The 20,570-nt window shown below is 36.6% G+C and overlaps 1 protein-coding gene across 26 annotated transcripts in view; it reads right to left on the bottom strand.

Annotated features, from left to right (window-relative positions):
- ralgapa1 (Ral GTPase activating protein catalytic subunit alpha 1) overlaps positions 1-20,570 on the bottom strand; it is a 161,912-nt gene that overhangs the window by 82,959 nt on the left and 58,383 nt on the right. For all 26 annotated transcript variants that reach the window (XR_015513095.1, XR_015513092.1, XR_015513089.1 and 23 more), the window contains 10 exons: positions 19,372-19,585; positions 19,044-19,220; positions 17,324-17,476; positions 14,512-14,705; positions 14,294-14,392; positions 12,321-12,476; positions 11,916-12,044; positions 11,696-11,821; positions 4,470-4,528; positions 1,212-1,320 (listed from right to left, as the gene is read on the bottom strand). Coding sequence is in view for 8 of the 26 variants with exons in the window: in XM_087290133.1 (XP_087146259.1) it covers positions 1,212-1,320; positions 4,470-4,528; positions 11,696-11,821; positions 11,916-12,044; positions 12,321-12,476; positions 14,294-14,392; positions 14,512-14,705; positions 17,324-17,476; positions 19,044-19,220; positions 19,372-19,585 (1,416 nt within the window). In the remaining 18 variants the exon portion in view is untranslated. The remainder of the gene's footprint in view (positions 1-1,211; positions 1,321-4,469; positions 4,529-11,695; positions 11,822-11,915; positions 12,045-12,320; positions 12,477-14,293; positions 14,393-14,511; positions 14,706-17,323; positions 17,477-19,043; positions 19,221-19,371; positions 19,586-20,570) is intronic.

The raw sequence follows: 20,570 nt of genomic DNA, 5'->3' as shown, positions 1-20,570 counted from the left end.
GATCCCAGATTAATAAAGGGACTAAGCCAAAAAGAAAATGAATGAATGAATGTAAATACATCAACAACAGCATAGATGAACAGACATGATAGATAGAACGATAGACCGACCGACCGACCGACCGACCGACCGACAGACAGACAGACAGACAGACAGACAGACAGATAGATAGATAGATAGATAGATAGATAGAACAACAATGGATTGATGGATGATAGATAGATAGATAGACCGACCGACCGACCGACAGACAGACAGACAGACAGACAGACAGACAGACAGACAGACAGACAGACAGACAGACAGATAGATAGATAGATAGATAGATAGATAGATAGATAGATAGATAGATAGATAGATAGATAGATAGATAGATAGATAGAACAACAATGGATTGATGGATGATAGATAGATAGATAGATAGATAGATAGATAGATAGATAGATAGATAGATAGATAGATAGATAGATAGATAGATAGATAGATAGATAGATAGATAGATAGATAGATAGATAGATAGATAGATAGATAGATAGATAGATAGATAGATAGATAGAAAAATGCCTATATTAAAACTCAAACTTCAATGTGCTCAGACATGTGCACGGCAAAACTATGGGTCTCATCTGAGCTGATTAAGTTGGGATGAGTCTTTGCTAATTCTGCTTCATGGAACGACCCCAAAGGAGCGAGACCCTCACATCTAACCCTCGCACTGACACCAGATTCCCCTGAAAAGCCAATAGAATCGACCCCATGACAGACGGACTCTTGTGATTGGACCAGAGTTTGAGTATGTGCGCTTCTGTTGGCCCCATCTTTGGTTTCAGACAGAAATGTAATAATTCCTCGAAGTCTCTGAAGCGTGCATTCTTCAGTGGATTAGCCTTCTGTCTGTGAGGAGCGGAGAAGCCAAACATGTTGACGGTCCAGATTTAGGAAGGCTGGTAGGGGTGGGTGCAGGGAGTATGGAATAATCTTCTTCTGGATGAGCAGAAAACCCTTGTGCCAGTGCAGTGAGCCCAGGCATCAGGAACGGCTTCAGAAGACTCAGGCCAAGGGCAATGCCATCATTTCTCTGCTGTGCGCACTTACATTGCCAGCGACGCTTCTTTTACAAGACAGATGCTTCTATTGCATTTATAATCAATCTTTAACGGGAGAATTTGTGTTTGTGTGTGTTTTTTTATGTTTAAATGAGCATCCCTTACCTTGAGAGTGACACAGATGACGTTAAGCGCTTCTTTGATCTGCGGATGCTGAGTGCCATGAACCAGCTCTTCACACAGCCAAATACCCAGACTACAAAGCGCCACACACCTGAAACGTAAAAACAAGGACATAACTTTTAAATATAACTTAAAATATAAAAGGTGAAACATTTAATTTAAAAGACAATTAGCAACACTGCTAAAATCAATACTTAAAGATGTATTGTATATGCAAACTCTCTGCTTGAAACACAAATGAGACCCTGGACCACAAAACTATTAGTACAGTAGTAGGTGTACGTTTTGGGAAACTGACATTAATAAATGATTAAAAGTTGAATATAAAAGCTTTATTTATTTAAGCGTGACCTATGGCTGGTTAGGATAGTACAATATTTAGCCAAGATAGAGCTATTTGAAAATCTCAGGGTGAGAAAAATACATAAATCATAAGATTTAGGGAACATTGCCTTTAATCTTGTCTGAATGCAATCATTAGCAATGCACTTTACTAAGTTTTGATTTATTTACAGCAGGAAATTGACCATGTCTTCAATAAAGGTTATATTTAATATTTGAATGATTTTTGGCATTAAACAAATTAATAATTCTGAACCACACAATGTATTTTGGCTATTATCACAATTTTTTTCATGCAACATAGGACATGAAGTATGATTACACCGGTAAAGAATGCAAAAACCTCAATATGTTAAAATAGTCATTGTATTGTACTTTCTTAATATACAATATGTGTATACATGTAAATGTGTGCTTGTATCTGTGGATATGCGAGTTAACCTGATATTTTTGTAACATTACAAATGCCACGTTATCAATGTAACAATATTACAAAGATATTTACTGTCAATTTGACTCAATTAATTGTTAATGACCATTAGCATTACAAAATCTAAAATAGCCCAAATTTAGAAAACATTTTATTGTAGTAGTATTATTAGTTATTCATTAGCACTGAAAACAAGTAAAATAAAAATTAAAAATAAACAAACAAATATTAATTAAACTAAATTAATACATGTAAGTAAATATAAATCAACACAAATAAATACATATAAATGTAAATAGATAAATAAATATGTCAATGTAAACAAATCAATTTAAACTATAATGTAAATACATGTAAATAAAAAAAAATATATATATATATATATATATATATATATATGTATATATATATTAATGAATGTAAATAAATAATAAATATAATTAGTGTAAATAAAAATTAATTAATTAATGTAAATAAGTAAATATAAATGAACATAACAAAATAAATGTAAATGAACATAATAAATGAATGTAAATAAATGTAAATAAATAAATACATATGAATGTAAATAAATATAAATTGGTGTAAATAAATAAATATATAATGTAAATAAATAAATTTAAATGAAAGTAAATAAATAAATAAATATGAATGAATGTAAATAAATGTAAATACATGTAAATAAATAAATATAAATAAATATAAGTGACTGAAAATATATAATTATAAATGCATGTAAATAAATAAACATAAATATAAATACATAAATAAAAATAAATAAATGTAAATACATAAATATAAAAACATGTAAATAAATAAATATAAATCAATGTAAATAAAGAAATAGTATCGATGTAAAATAAATAAGTAAATAAACCATTGTAAATAAATAAATACAGAAAGACAGATAGAACCATAAATAAATTTATGGTATATAAAACCTTATACATATTTAAAAATGTAATTATCTTAAAGGGGCCTACCGCTCATTGTATAGAAGGAATAGACTGGGACACGCATCTTAACTACTAGAAGGCCACAGAAATTTAATCCAGCCTCCTGTCTGCACCATTCCATGATCTAAGCCTTTCCTGACTTTTTCTCTCAAAATAAAAAACACCCAAACTTTTTCAGCAGGGAGTGATGGGGGGCTTCTAATGACTTGAGCCCCATCAGGATGCACTCTAATCCCACTGAGTCCTGGATTACTTTAAATGACACTGCTCCTAATCTGTCTAAATATGAGCAGACACATAACCCCACAGCGCTTTACCACCGACCGCAATGGACAGAGTTATTAATCTGTCTGGCACGGGGCTCGCTTGCTTTCTTTTCAACACCAAATCTAGAAGCATGCACTGACCTGGAAAACAGACCATTACAATATCAGAAATGTGAAGGACCAGAATAATGAAATAAATCTCAGGCAGGCTATTAAACCAGCTACAATTATGCAGTAAGTAATACCAACTTTAATGTAAGGTAGAGCAGGGAACAAACTAATGAGGGGATAAGTTGTAACACACATGGTTTAAACATTTACACACATGCTACAACAATAAAACTGACAGCATTAAGAAGTTGCTACAACACTAAATAGAGAAAATTGAATAGGAAACATTATTTGAAGAGATCGTTGAATGTGTAACCACATCAAAAGTCCATTTCTGGATGAAGTAGATTTTTCATCTCAGTTTAAGTGTTAAGTTAAAGAAGAAAACTTTGCTGTTATTTTAAACTCCTGCCTGTTATTAATAGAAAGTTTTATATTTGAGTTATGCATATGGGAAACTGCTATTTCACTACAGCGATGTAGTTTAATTGTGCTGTATGTAAGTTTGACACCCAGTGGTTGAACTAGGTATTGCATTCCAGGATCAAAACAAACTCAAGCGCAGGTTGCCAGAGCCAAAAGGAGCGAGTGTTCTATAAAGAAGCAATGGCATGCGATAGAAGGAATATTTCCTTTCCGCTCTTACCAACACCTCAAATTGATATAACATATTCTATTTCTTGCAGCTGAACAATAGAAAACGGACAATGATCATCTCAGGTAGACCTCATGTGCTTTATTCAGTGTTAAAATTGAGGTAAATTTGAATATATTAACCCATGTGCTTGTTTGTTGTAAAAAAATTGTAATAATGACAATAAAAAATACTCATTTGTTGATCTCCTGACTTCTGTGTGCAACTATGCTGCTGTTGTGGCTGGTGTAATTCTGGGAAATTTTCTTACCCTTTGGTTTTGAGTGTGGTCCTGAAAAAAATCTCAGTTTCAAGGTCTATTTACCCCTTCCCCTTAGCCCTACGCTTCAAACCTAAAAGAATTGGGACACCACTACCCCTCATTTTGCATACTTGCGTGTAGGGGTGTCCTAAAGAGGAAGAGCGAAGGGGTAGAATTGGGCCTAAATGTAATTATAAAAAAAATTCACAGTTCTGACTAAAACAGATTGTTAGTTTTACCTGGCTGGAGCAGAAGGCTCATCTCTGGCAGAGGTCAGGATGTGCTTGATTATATGCTCCTGAAACAGAGGAACAAAGACAAACTATCAAACTGGACATTGGACTTAATTTCATGGTGCATTTTACAAGCTAAAAAATGTGGGGTCTGTATTTTTGTTTTTAATTATATGCTCAATATTTGATCCAAGTGGTAATACATTATTACTTTGAAATAAAAAATAAAAAGCAGTTTGTAATTTTCTGAAAACCATTTTAAGGTCAGAATTATTAGCCCCCTTAAGCATTTTTTTTCAATATTCTACAGAGCAAACAACTGTTATACAATGACTTGCCTCTTTACCCTAACTTGCCTAATTAACCTAGATAAGCCTTTAAATGTCCCTTTAAACTGAATGCTAGTATCTTGAAAATTATCAAGTAAAATATTATAAACTGTCATCATGGCAAAGAGAAAATAAATCAGTTATTAGAAATGATTTATCAAAACTATTGTGAAATGTGTTGAAAAAGTCTTCTCTCCAGTAAACAGAAATTGGAAAAAAAATAAACAGGGGCCTAAAAATTCTGACTAGATGAGTTTCTACTGAATATTCCACAGTGAGATCGTCAGCGGTTTCATTTGGTCAACAAACAATCTTAACATTCCTCTACAATAGAGCCAATTCATATAAACCATAAAATACTTACATATCATAAACAGTCATTTATATTAACAAGATTATCTACAGAAATTGAGTATTTTACTCACAACTATTTCATCACACACACGCACGCGCACGCACGCACACTCACACACACATGCAGGCACGCACACACACACATCAAGATTATTATTAATTAATCACTGTAAATATACTAATTATTATTTATTATTACAGTTTTATCCAGAAATGTTTCCTTTTTTAAAAAAAAAAAAATATATATATATATATATATATATATATATATGCATGTGCTTTTTTAAGGGCACCTATTTTAACCCATTTTCAAGATTTAAGATAAGTCTTTTGTGTCTGAAAAGTTTCAGCTCAAACACTCATCAGATTATTTATTATATCTTTTAGAATATTGGAATTTTCTGCTCTGAACACAATGGGACTGTTTTTGTTGTCTGCCATTTAATGCTGGTTCTCCAGCGTCAGAACAGCACAGTGACGGACATGACGGAAGCAGATCTCACGCAAAGTTTGTGCGAAATACTACAGTAAGAACTTTTGCAATGATTATTAGTTGATGTATTTGCTGTGGACTTAATTCAAGCCTTTCGATGATTCACACACAATGCAGACACACACACAGCGTGCACGTTTAAGTTTACACTGTTTTTGCACGCAAATGTGACAGGATACACTTTAATATCCACTGCTATATGGATATTTGCTATGTTAATGTATAAAATAAACCTGATTTAACGTCCACAAACTTGGATTAAAGCGTTTTCTTTTATAATTGTACTGGCATGTGGCTGTGGTGATGAATTACAGCAATTTTACTGTCTTTATTACAAACGTGTAGTGTTTTAAAAACTTTTTAAACTAGTAAAACACATTCTTGATCACATTTGATGATGACTGATGATCACAGCAAGCTGAAGAGATCTTTTAACCTCAGTTGCTTTGCGCACGTCCTGTTTTGTTGATATAATTATACGCGTTACTATAGAGACATGTTAATACGCGGCTGTCAATCAATTCGGTGGGCGGGGAAAACCGCACTCCTGTCAAGTTGTGGTCGGCCTCAAAATGGGAGGGATTTGGATCCTATTTTATGAAAAAGACTTCATCACCTCAATATGACTGTGGACCAGAATTCGGTGTAATGCGCTCCACAGTAACGTGTTACTGTAAATCTAATTACATTTTGGAGGAAAGCAGTATTGCCACGCATTACAATTTACATGTGTGTAGTTTGATTACAGTTACTAAAGTCAGTGTAATTGCGTTACAAATATAACATTGAGAAGAAACAAATGCTTCTTTGAAATCACGTTTTCTGCTGCAACATTAGTTAATAAGCATGTGTATTTTTAATTGCTGGAACGCGAGCTGAAATGGTTGCTGACGAGAGTGGTTGCTTCTTCAAGTGGAAATACAGAAAATACTTTGATTTCATTGAGCGTAAAAACTAAAATATTGATGTGAAAGTCAATCTATATCCAGTCTAAAGGACTTTCGACTGCTTTTAACTCGACCAGCAACTTGTTCAAGCATTCAAACAGAAAGCCTTCTAAGACAATACTCATCATCAAGAAGGACAGTGACGCCCAGAAACACAGCAGCTCAACTCAACCTTTCATTCATTCATTCATTTTCTTGTCGGCTTAGTCCCTTTATTAATCCGGGGTCGCTACAGCAGAATGAACCGCCAACTCATCTAGATAGTTTTTTACGCAGCGGAAGCCCTTCCAGCCGCAACCCATCTCTGGGAAACATCCACACACACACTTATATACTAGTCAATTTAGCCTACCCAATTCACCTTTACCACATGTCTTTGGACTGTGGGGGAAACCGGAGCACCCGGAGGAAACCCACACTAAGGCAGGGAGAACAAGCAAACTCCATACAGAAAGGCCAACTGAGCTGAGGTTCGGACCAGCGACCCTCTTGCTGTGAGGCGACAGCACTACCTACTGCGCCACTGCCTCGCCCTCAACTCAACCTAAACAGGCTAAATTGGATTTTTGAGCAGGATTGAGAGTGAAGGTATCTTCTGAGCTGCTTATGGGGCCGTTCACATATCACGACTTTTGGCATATTGGGAGCGCAAATTGTGTGCGCACATATAGAGCACATATTGCACGCGCTCGCATTTCCCAGGAGCATGAACAGACCGATCAGCTTCACACTTAATACATTCACATTTCGGTAGAATAAACACCTCAGACAAACACAGAACACTGCAGTGCTTTTTCATACTATGAACGTCAATGGGTACAGGTATCCAGGTTTCTTCAGTCCTTCATTTGTATAAAAAAAAAGAAATGAAAAAAAAGAGACAAATGGGTTTAAAACAAGTAAATGATTAATTATCTTTTTACCGCTTTTGAAAATGTCAAGCTATCAACCCATTGTAATGTTTTTCATTCATTCATTTTCTTTTTGGCTTAGTCCCTTTATTAATAAGCCGCCAACTTATACAGCATATGTTTTACGCTTCCAGCCGCAACCCATGACTGGGAAACATCCACCCTCATTCATACACACACACTACAATCATTTTTAGCTTACCCAATTCACCTGTACCACATGTCTTTGGACTGTGGGGGAAACCGGAGCACCAGGAGGAAACCCACACGAACATGGGGAAAACATGCAAACTCCACACAGAAACGCCAACTGACCCAGCCGAGGCTCGAACCAGCGACCTTCTTGCTGTGGGACGAACGTGCTACCCACCGCGCCACCCTTTCGCCGTGTAATGTTTTTCAGTGAACAATAAATTACTAAAAGAGCTGCAGCATATTTTGTATTTTTATATTTCATACGTTATAAAAGTAACTTCGAAGTAATTAGTAATTTGATTACTTTTTACATTATGTAATTAGCAATGTAATCAGATTACAATTTTCGAGTAGTAATCAGTAATTTGTAATCGATTACGTACCCTAGTAACTTATCCCAATACTGCGGTGGACACACTATACCTACACCCAGCCCTTTAATGTAAACTTTGGCCGTACTCACACTAGGTACAGTTGCCTCGAACCGGGCTATAGCACGCTTGTCCCTCCTCTCGTCTACCCCGACGGCCCGCACTCACACCACAATCGGGCCTCGGCACGCTCACGTCATCAATGCTGCGCTGCTCAGTGAGAAGCGCTGTCCCTCAGCAGCACAGTGGACATTTTTCTAGTTATATAGTTTCAGTGGGTTTGATATGCAGTTACATGCAGTCAAATATTTCGCCAAACAGTCCTTAGGGATGCGGAGACACGCAGTCAGATATTTCGCCGAACAGATCCGCCTCTTTTGGCGCTCATAAACAATCATACAGCTCTCGTGCTGCAGGAATGAGGAGGTCTGCTGAAGGTGCGCAGCTGTCATGCAGTGAGGGGTTTGCGTATTTGATAAGCTACGGCAGTTTGCGTTCACTGAACAGTAAGAATGATTAATTAACCTATATGAAACAGTCCCTTAAAAGTCACGTCTCGCTTTCAGTTTCGAGCTTTGGCGAAAGCCCAAGTGAACCGCGCTCAGGCCCACCTCTTCCAACCCGGCCAGGGCCGCCCAAGTAAACCGTGCTTGAGCCCGATTCAGCACACTCACACTTCTCAAACGATCCGGGAAACGGGCCTGGGCATGGTCCGTATGACATAGTGTGAGTATGCCCTTTATAAATGCTTTGGCAATACATTTGTAACATTTGTCATGTCAATTAAATTGAATTGAAAACACAATTTCTGTGGATTTTTCTTTAGTTTCATAAGATCCTACAGAAATTATCCAAATATGCTTTGGTCAATAAAGAGTCCAAAACAATTGTGATATGTAACATTTGCGTGGAAGTAGTTAATAGTTTAAAATTGAAAAAAAAACATACATATTTATTATTTTAAAAATACTTTCACTTTTGATCAAATTAATGGCATCCTTGTAGAAGAAACGTGTTCATTTCTTAATTCACCACCAACTTTTAAATGGCAGTACACACACAAACACCAATGCATTTCTTTCAGTTCTAATAAAAACATCAATAAAAAGTCATTGACAAAAAATCCTATTCAGCAAACTGGTGCCATCCTGATACAGATCAATTTCATTCCATCTCTGGAGTATCCGATTATCCATCACCCATTTCTTATCCACGCACACACAAAAACCCCACACAATACACCCCACACACACACTGCCACCAGAGACACAGATGCACAGAGCGAGATAATGCAGACAGACAAACAGATAATGATCACAAGCGCTCACAACAGACACAAAATCTGACATAAAACCAGCAATCTGGCAACTTGAAACATGACATTTCCAACCATCTGGAAAAGCAGCATCTGTGCGCGCAAACACACACACAGAGAAAACAGATCACGTTAACCACGGTCTTGTCATTCATGGCCTGCTCCTGGTTATCAGATGCCATCATGTGAATTTCTGCATGCGAGTGACGGACGCCTCGCCGCATGGCATTAGCTGCTTACTGTCGCTCAGAACAACACGGAAAGCACAATAACAACAGGCCTGCATTGCTGATCGGCCATTAGCACATTAGTGGCGGCAGGAACAATTACAGCAGATTTCCCTGTGTCGGAGTGGCATACATTCAGCCACTTGGATCTGCATGAGGGCAGACGGCGGTTCAGAGGTTAAACCAGGACTACACACACAGGATGAAGGTTGGTGGTCTTATGAAGCTGCTGGTAATGCCAGAAATTGTTTGGAGGACAGATAAACACAACCACTGATTAACTGAATGGCTGTCTGAACAACTAGTGAGAATTAAGAGCTGAAGTGTTTAGGTCTATTTTAAAATGCTTCCTGCTATTCAGAAACAGCTATAAGAGACCTGTAGGTTAATTTAGAGTCAATCAATTTTCATAAGAAGGGCTTTTTGTAAAATAAGATGACTGAAGGCTGCAACAAATTGCTGATCCGAATATATTGGCATAATATATTATTATATGTATAATGATAATTACAAAAGTAACAAATATACATTTGTACAATAAATATACATATATACAATTTGTATTTATATATGTGTATTTATACAACAGTTCTGTCTAGTTATTGAATCTAATTGGCTGCTAGCCGTGAGATATTCAAGTAATATCAGCACACTCCCCGCACAGAGTGACAGCAAAGGACTACAGTTTGACAAATACTGCAGCAGTTGGACAACATAATGTACTTTTGAGGCTTTTTTAGTCGAGAATGTAGTTGTTTAGATTGTAACTATGCAGTTTATTTATAAGGATAGTGCCTATTTTAAATATTGATAATTTCAGAGTGACAGCCAGCCTTTCATACTGAGCAGAGCAAAGACGGTTAACGTTCCGCCACAAGATGGTGGCAGAGACCACATAGTCCTAAGGGGAGAAAAACAGTATTTCTTCAGTGTACGTTTCAAACTACAGCTGAACAAATCATAACAGAACAGGTATGTGAGTGACATCTAAGTCGATCTCTCGTATTTGTTGTAGTGCTGTGTTTATACTACAATAATCTGATAGTGTTGGCTCTGCTTTGGCTTTTTTGGGGTTAATTGCTGTGATCTCCTTATTGCAACAAAAAAATACTAAGAAATCTCTGTAGACTTATGGTATTTCATATCGTTCAGCCTTATAATCTTAAATGTGAGCAAAATCACCTGTTATGTTATCATTTTAGACATTACGCTAGAGAATCATTCAAATACTAGCTCTAAAGTGACGTTTGCAAAGTAGCAATGGTTTCTGCTGTTCTGACCATCAGCTGCTATATATATAAAACATATGTATTTGTATTATGTATATGTATTATAAGGGGCGACACATTTAGGGGCACCCAGAGACGTTATTAGGGGCCTAAAACACCCACCCCCACCTCCCCGATCTTCGTTTTAGTCCTCAACACCCCAACTTTTTTTCATGAAAGGTTGTCAGTGGATCCATGGCAGAATTTTCCTGAATTTTTTGTCCCCCTGAAATATTAGCCCTTCCTGTTGATTTTCCCCCCCAATTTCTGTTTAACGGTAAGAAGATTTTTTTCAACACATTTCTAAACATAACAGTTTTAATAACTCATTTCTAATAACTGCTTTATCTTTGCCATGATGACAGTAAATAATATTTTTCGAGACACTTCTATACAGCTTAAAGTGGCATTTAAAGGCTTAACTGGGTTAATTAGGTTAACTAGGCAGGTTAGGGTAATTAGGCAAGTTATTGTATAATGATGGTTTGTTTTGTAGACTATCGAAAAAATGTATAGCTTTTATTAATAGTTTTGTCCCTAAAATGGTGTTTAAAAAAATAAAAAACTGCTTTTATTCTAGCCAAAATAAAACAAATAAGACTTTCTCCAGAAGGAAAAATATTATCAGACATACTGCGAAAACTTCCTTGCTCTGTTAAACTTAATTTGGGAAATATTTGAATAACAAAAAAAATTCTAAGGGGGGCTAATAATAAAAATATTTTTTTTGCCCATCACTAGTAGTTTTACATAATCATATTAAAACACAATTTATCTACATAAAAATGCTGTATTTTGCAATCTGGGTCCTGGACTTTATACCTTGACATCAGTGAATTTGGTCATGATGATGTCGGCTGTTGTAGGATGCAGTGCAGGAAGTTCATTGTACAAGTTTGGGAGGCAAACCAGGGAACCCAACAAGATCTGAGCCTCCACCCGTGGAGCCTTGGAGAAACACAGAGAACAGATAAAGACAATTAAAAAAGTACAAAGTTTAATTATTTGAACAGAATGTTAAGAAACAGAAAGCATTTCCTACATTGAGGGACGAGCAGGCAGTGACACGACTAGCTGCCACGATGAAGTCCAGGATGAGCATTGTGGCTCCTGGAAGTCCAATAGAGAAGAAGCGTGGAGAGCAGTGCTTAATGATGGTGTTCACAATATCCTATGGGAAAAAGGTCAGCACCTTATTAACATAAATGTACAGTTAATCTTCTAATAATTTGAGAACTAATAATTTGACTGCACATGCTTTAGAATCTAGCTTATAAGAAATTCATATTAATAATAATAAGTCATTATTTCATTATGAATAATTTGATTATTGTTTTAGAATTATTATTAAAACAAACTCATTTGCTCATCAGTCAAGCTTACAATGTAACTGTATATCAATTCAAAGATCAAAGATCAAATATCTGACAATGCACTGCAAGCACACCTGGTCTTGGTGGAGCAGGCCGCAGTGCATGATGTTGTAGAAGTGCGTGAGGAAGTCAGAGTTTGGGGAAACGTCCTGTCTTCTCTTCATGATCTTACAGATGAGCTTGTAGGCGTGCAGTTTTCCCTGCTTGTAGCGTTCGCCCAACATAGTCGCCTGCAGACAGATGGTACAAAAAACCTTTATGAATGGACCAGAGAAATTCCCTTTTATGAGACACTGAGACAGAAACGAGGCAGGGGGTCAACAGCAGGGTGTGAATTACACTATCAGGGGGTCAATATTTTTACTAATGTTAGTTTGTGTAATACATGCTTCAGTAACCAAAAGTATATATTTATTTATTTATTTAAATTGCATCTAATTTATTAATAATAGTACATATTTAATTTTCAATGTTTTGGATATTTAGTGTATTCTGACCTACGGTATCTTCTGAGTAGCTATTTTAGAGGTTACTGTAGAAAAAACTATACAAACTATGCAACTAATTTTTACTTTATGTTTAGGCTATATGTAGAAACAAACACTGATTTTACAAGAAAAATGTCTTGTGAACACTTACATTGTCTTTCGGTGCTTTAATCTGCTGGTTTCAGACTGTTGATTTTTTTCTCGCATAGACTGATTATCCATTGTTACGATGATTATTTATTTATTTATTTATTTATTTTTGTTGCGCATTGCATGTGTTTTTTTCTGTCCCACCTTCTTGTGTTGGTTTTTCTTATTCCATAGGCTGCTATGTTAAGGTGGTCCAGATTCTGATGCTGTTGCTGTTCATGGAGAGCTATAAAAACAAAACTTCCAGCAGAGTTCGAGGAGCTGATTTTGGTGCGGCTGGTGCTGGGAGTGGAGAGCTCCTGGATTTCCCTACCTCTCCGGTTGACGACCAAACTTGATTATTGTCCAAATGTCGATGTGTGCTTGCAACATTGAGAGTTTGAGCTTGTGGGGGTGGCCTGCCCATTTATTTTGAATACTTTTTACTTTGTTTATGTTTAGGGAGGAAGGTAAGCTTAATGTATTTTTTTAAAGATTTACAGGTTATTTACTTTGCATAATATTTTATTTATTTACTTTGCAGATTATTTTGTATGGTTTTTTGGCCTGTGATCACCCTGAAGAGATGCTCATTTTAATTGCTACTTTTTTCTACTAGAAAATCTATTCAATTACTCTCAATTTATTGTCCGTGTTAGGTTGTCGCCCGAGGGGGATCTTTTGCATGCGTTTTTTTTTTTTTTTTGGTTTGTATTCCTTGGGAAATCCACCACTCATAACCCTTTTTGGTTTATTATACCCACAGTTGTTTTCCCTTACACCTGGGGCTTAATATGCATATACAATGGTAGGAACCATTATAGGGGTGCTCGAATGAACATTTATACTCTCTATTATTTTATTTATTAATATTATTATTTAAGATACAGATCAAAGTAAAGTTTTTCTCACTATTTTAAGGACTGACCCTCCATACATGCTGTTTTGAAGTCTTTGTACAACAGAAATAACATATAGATAGAATAATCAGATATGATTGTGATTATGTCTTATGTTACCCAGGTATATTTTGGGCGCTATTAAAAAATATATTTATACTGTATGATTTTACACTAAAGATGATTCAAATTTTAAGTAAAGATCATGTTCTGTGTGTATATAAATGTAAATATAATAATACTAAATATATCAAAACTCAATTTGTGATTAAGCACTTCATTTAGACAACTTTAAAAGCTACATTCTGGGTTTTATTTTGAACCCTCAGATTGCTAAACATCGTCTTATCCTAAAAAAAGAATACATTGTAAAGCTTATTTATTCAGCTTTAAATCTCAATATCAAAACAGACAGACAGACTCTGGGTCTTTTTTATTTAAACAGTCTAAGATAAATGTCCAGTATTCTATGTCATTTTGATAAAGAGTAAAGTGGGTTTGCTTAAAGAGGTAAAATAGTGATAACCTTACTTTGAAAAGCCATGGAGTCAGAATCCGCAGAGGTGGAATCAGATCTGGTGGTGGCGGAGACGACTGGTTGTCAAGGGAGATCCCGAGATTGTCTCTGATCTACAGCGATGGAATAAACAACAGAGGCAGAAGGACGTTTGTTCAACTGGAATTTGATTATTAGCTGCACTGTAAATCATCCTTGCAGAGTCGTGAAGTCGTGTATTTTGTGTGTTCACCTTGGCCAGGTTCTGCCAGAGTTCGCAGAGGTAGTCAAAAACCTGCGCATGGATCTCAGGGTCTTTTATATAGTTGACATCTCCCAGAATCCCAAGCATTCTCCTCCACATTACTGTCGCGACATCAGCATGCCAGCCAGTCAGAGTGCCACCAGCCATTACACTACAGTCCTCAGTGGGAAACTCGCTGGTTTCTAAACAATATGAAAAATAAAGTCCTATTTATACCCGTTCACAAGATGCACTGTCATCAATCTGATCACAAGTGATAAAACACCACCAGTAAGACACACTCTGTCCACTCCGTATGCATTAGACACAACAAGAAAAATCCATCATTCAATTCAATTGATTCTTTGTAAATTGTGTGTCAAAGCAGCCTAAAGAGGCATAGATGAACAATTCTTTGTGTGCTTCATGCAGTTGAGTGGGTTTAACAAACCACCTGTAGGAGACACTCTTTACCTCTCTAAATGTCTTTAACTTAGACTAGTCATTGCATTGTTTTAATGTTGCTCTCTGATGATTTGAAGTGCTTCTTTTATCCTTACTGAAAGTTGATTTGGATAAAATCGTCTACTAAATGAATAAATGTGGACACTAAACACTGAATGCAATTAAAAGAGAAAACTAAAGTTTTTAAGCTCATCAACTTTCGACTGCTTCCAGAGCTAGTTATAAATGCATTTGATCTGCTTACTTTGGTTTTGTGTTAAATGCTTATGAATGCAGATAACGCTACTCATCAGTGTCCGTTCCAAAGCAGTAGACCAAAGGTGTCAAACGCAGTTCCAGCCTTGCATACTTTAGTTACAACCCTGTTTCACTTACTTGTAGGTTTCAAACAAGCCTCAATTAGTTTGAATAGGTGGGTTAAAAATCTAAAATCTAAAATCTAAACTGTGCAAAGCTGCGGCCCTGCAGGAACTAAGTTTGACACCTGTGCAGCAAACCAACCAGATGAACCCGGCTAGCATTGCAAGTTTCTGTTTACTGGTAGTGTGTCACTTAAAAGCGTTTTCGCTGTTTTAAAAGCCATTACATTTAAAAATATATATTTTGCTGCTTGTTCAAACTAATAAATTTAAAACAAGCTGAATCAACAGCATTCTTGAATTTTTTGGGGGGGAACAACTTAATAGTTTTATGTTAATTAAGTTAAATTTATTGATTTGCATTGGCACAACATGGAGTTGTGTGGAATCCAGCATTTTTTACTGAGCACTGCGTTTCACATTTTTAGATGCAGAGGCATGTGTGTGAATAGCCCAAAACTTTGCTTCACACTTCCATGACAATAAGTTTAGAATACATTAACTTATCCAGGAACCTGAATTCTTCAAGAGTCCCAGAGGATGTAGTGAAGATCACAACTCCCATGATTTGATCTCGGCATCATCAAACTACATTTTGTTTGCTGTGAATCTGCATACTGCTGTGAAAACTACATACTGTGCCTTTTAAGTCATTTAAGTATGAAATGAAAAATTTATCTTCTTATTATTTATATTTCTTTAGTAGTGCTTGTTATAAACGATGTATCTGTGCACTTCATTTATTAATTTTTTCCTTTATTCATCAGGGGTTGTCACAGCAGAATTATTCATCAACTTATCCATCATGTTTTACACAGCGGATGCTCTTTCAGCTGCAACCCAGCAATGGGAAACCTCATTACTCTCTTACATGCACTCATTTTCACTGCAACCAATTTAGTTTATTCAATTCACCTAGCGTATGTGTTTGGACTGTGGGGGAAACCGGAGCACCTAAAGGACACCCTATGCCAACACAGGGAGAACATGCAAACTCCACACAGAAACACCAACTGACTTATTTGGGACTCGAACCAGCGACCTTCTTGCTGTGAGGTGACAGTGCTAACCACTGAGGCACCGTGTCACCCTGTGCCCTTCATTATTTTGTAAAAATTCATGATCTTTTATAAAATCATAACCGTCCCTGCTCTTTTGAAATGAGTTTTCTTCATTTCTGGTCACATGGAGTGCTTTTAGGGCGGGGCTATCAGGGCGTGCGTCATTTCTGCCCTGCTTTCCACCATTCATCAATCTTCCTTCATTTTATTAGCAATGCCCATCTACCAACAACCCAATCAGTTCTTAATTGACAAAACGCAACTCCCTACATGCTTTTTTCTAAATTCAGGACCGTTTCATTTGCATATACATAACAATATGGGTGGGGGGCTCTTTTCTGTTTAATGGTGCCTTTAAGACTTCACTCTGAAACACACGGATTAGAATTAAAACCATAGATCATGCCATTCATATTCTTTTTTAAATAAACCACATAAAATGGCATGGTTTATTGATTTAATAAAAAAAATAACAAATTAGACAAACTGTGTAGTCTAATAAGAAAAGTCTAATACGAATAACAATAGTCAGCAGTAGGAATACAGTGCGCTGTCACTTTAAGAGCCGATTTAATGTTACACATGCATTTTCATTCTTCTTTCAAATCTTTGTGTTCATTTATAACATAACAAATGAGAGTTTACGAGTATAATCCTTAAGAGCTACATTTTGACTTGCATTTGACAACTTAAGCAAAACATGTGCTGCACTGAGCCCCAACAAACATGACAAAGCGTCAACAAACAAGAGTAAAGGGTTTTTAAATAAATACGAATACATTTGTTCATGAGAAACACATTTAAAAGCATGTTTCCACATCACGGCTCACAATCAGTTCAATAATAACATGCTAACAGCCAACAGGCAGCGTACTAGATTACACACTCTTAACCAAGTGCTACTCTTAAAGGAAATGCATCTTATTTATACATTACCAAGGTCATCAGGGGTCTGCAGAACAGAATGGTGCATCTTCTCATCCAGCTGCAGCTCTTTATGCTGGACGTGTTCAGCGGTCAGGGTTGCAGGAGATGGCGTCTGCGATCGAGATCCTCCTAGAGAGTGCATTGGAGATGCGCTCTCAGAGCCTGAGGAAACATCAAATGCATCAGCTCTCAGATCTCTCAGCATGACGCTGTTAATTGTTATAATATCAATAAAACGACACAAAAAGATCCAGAGTGAATAGTGTGACTGAAAGAGATTCTGTCTCTGGAGTCATTATGTACATAAAAAAATAAAAACTTTCCATACACATTGTTGGTTAGACTAGTTTGGGGTTTACCAAAGAACACCCTAATGATCTTGAAAACAAGGATCTGAATGTGGACTTAAGTATGGTATGCAATAGGAATGAAAGCAATCTGGGTTAATTGCCTGAGGGAACCACTACTGATGATGATGAGTAATTTGCTTATTACAGTATAGTGCATTTCTCATTGCTGTCCGTCTCCGCTGAAATTGCATTTGGTAAGCAGTACATATTCTGTCTGCAGAAATTACGTCCCGTGTGTTTATAGCTTAAATGCAAAAACTTGAACCAAAAGGAATGGTTTGAAGTCAACTAACAATTTTTAAAAGGAGTCAAATATGGGTTTAGCATATTTAAAAGGCATCAAATAATGTGTCTGAAAAAAATGTGTTAGAAAAACTTTCCACACCACACTGACCCCTTGGAAACTTCTTTGGGAAAAATGTGTTTTTTATCACAACCTTCCTTACGTAATTACAAAATCAGGTCTCACTTTCAAAAGGAAATTGTAACAACCCCATATGTAAAATTTTTGGATGGAAATATATGACCAGATTCAATGGAAAAAAATTTTGGTCTTTGTCTGTAAAATATATAATAACTAACAAAATTTGAGAAATTTCATTTAAACTGTTACACATATTTTACCCAGCCAAGACCTTTTTGAAGTCAAATATAGATACATGCTGCTCTTTCTGCAATATACCCAGAGAAACTGCTGATCATATTTTTTTGGAATTGCCCTGCTTTTGAATTAAACTTTCTTTGGTTTTTCGTCTCAAAATACTACCGGGATTCTTGTTATCTTTTAAGGATATCCTGTTGGAATTTTTCAATACTCCCGATGATAAAAGTAAGGAATATTTCAGTATTAATCTCCTTTTAATCCTTACAAAATTCCTTAAACATCGCTGTAAATTATCTCAACATATACCTTGTTGTATTGTTTTTGAAAAGGAACTTCAACAGTACATTAGAACTATTGCTTCCTGTAAGAATCCATAAGCAATTAAAACTGTTAACTTAGTTTCCTTTTTTAATTTTCTAAACAATTGATTTTATATTATTTGTTGTTTGTCTTTTTAGTTTATTTTTTGTGCTTATTTGGTGCTTTGCTTCTCTGGAAAACTCATGTTCACTCTACGTAACAAATTTGTATGATGCTGTTATTGTTACCCTGACATTAATGAAAATAATAATAAAAAATATCAATTTCTGAAAGGAAAATCCAATGATTAAAATATACACCATCCTGGTTACATTATTTCACACATAAAATAAAGCTTTGCGGACTGCTGGGAAGAATGCTGGATATGAGTTTTACAGTTCTTAATCTTTGGAGGCCAAAATTGAATACCACAGGCCAACACAGTTTTAGTGAGTTTGAGAGAGAGAGAGAGTACCAGTAATAGTGACAGTATCAGCAGACAGGCCGTGCTGACTAAGGCTGCTGGTCTCAGAGTCGATGTGAAGTGTTGTGAGACTGGAAAGCTCCTGTTCCTCCGCTGTCTGTCCTGTCCCACTCAAACTATCCTGATCTGCAGACGCCAAAGCACACGTCTCAGGGGGGAAGCTGAAATCTGCACACAAACATTTTTCAACTGTGACCATTTATACTTAACACACTTCAATGAACATGTACGCATAGCCATCAACCACAGTCAGAATTATTAGCGCACTTGAATCAAGCACATCACTTGACTTTTCCCTTTAACTGAATACTCCACTTACTTTCGAATTTGCTGTCATATTGAAAAGCGTTAAAGGAATCCGATTGGCTGTCAGAGCTTATGAGGTCACTTCCACTGGCACTGGCAGGCGAGGTCCACTCAGAGGGCACACCGGGGTCGTCTGCGGGACGTGTGGCGTTCTGACGGTTCAGCAGCTCTGGCAGATCTTTAGGGATCTCCAGACTTCCTGGGCTACTGCCGCGCCTCGTCATGCCCTAAAAACAACACCACAAAGTCATCAACTATATAAACGCTATCACATAGAAGCTAAATGAATAATACATGTGTGCTTTCATATAAAAATTTCAAGACCACCGTGAAAAGCTGGATAATTTAAAGTAGCTTAAATGATGCAGTTCTTAGCTGACATGAAGTTTCAAACTTATTTGGTTCATATCTAGAATCCTTTATGGGAGTTTTTGGAGAATGTATATTGAAAAGATTTTTTGTTCATTTTAACCTGCACATAAGACTTGAATGAATTACTAGCTGATGGGCGATTATATAATAGATAATTAGAAAATTAGATATGGCAACTTTAATGTAACAGAGTTTACTATATTCACCTTCGGCACACCACACTCAAGTTTGCAACCCAGGCTCATTCTGAAAACAGACCGCCATATACATTTCTGGAGAACGCCAAACATGTCCCATGAGCTGTGTTTTTTTGCAGTTTTTGCTTTTGCAAATCCACCAGAGGCTGCTGTTGACTGACTAACTGACATAGGACTGATTTATACTTCTGTGTCAAGCACACACGTACGCTTCGGCGTAGCCGACGCTGATGTGCACCTCTCGAAAAAATGTAACACCACGTCGCAACGACACTTAGTGCAAGCTCTTTGATTGGTCTGTTTGGTCGAGTGTGGGGCGCTCAAGCCCGATGGAGAGAGTGTTTACAAGTGTCGAGTCCCGTGAAGAAGGTCCAGATGGAAAGTTTGTTTTGTGTTTACCTCATGATTAAAGTTGTTGCACGTCCGCCGGTTTCCACTTCAGGATAAGCGATTTTGAGCCACTTCTACATTAAGGTAGCATTCAGAAAAACAAAACACCAGCGAACTTAACAGAGGAACATAAAAGTGTTTCGGAAGTGTTATTGCAGAGCAACAGAAATGGTGTGCAGAAGTATAAATGCACGACAACACGCAAGGCAGGCACCGTGGGTCACATTGATCACTCAATGCAGAAGTTTAAACC

This window comes from Danio rerio, chromosome 17 (genome assembly GCF_052040795.2).
Source record: "Danio rerio strain M-AB ecotype USA chromosome 17, GRCz13ab, whole genome shotgun sequence".
Lineage (NCBI taxonomy): Eukaryota > Metazoa > Chordata > Actinopteri > Cypriniformes > Danionidae > Danio > Danio rerio.
Note: the sequence above shows the minus strand (reverse complement) of the source record. Positions and strands in the feature narration are given on the sequence as shown.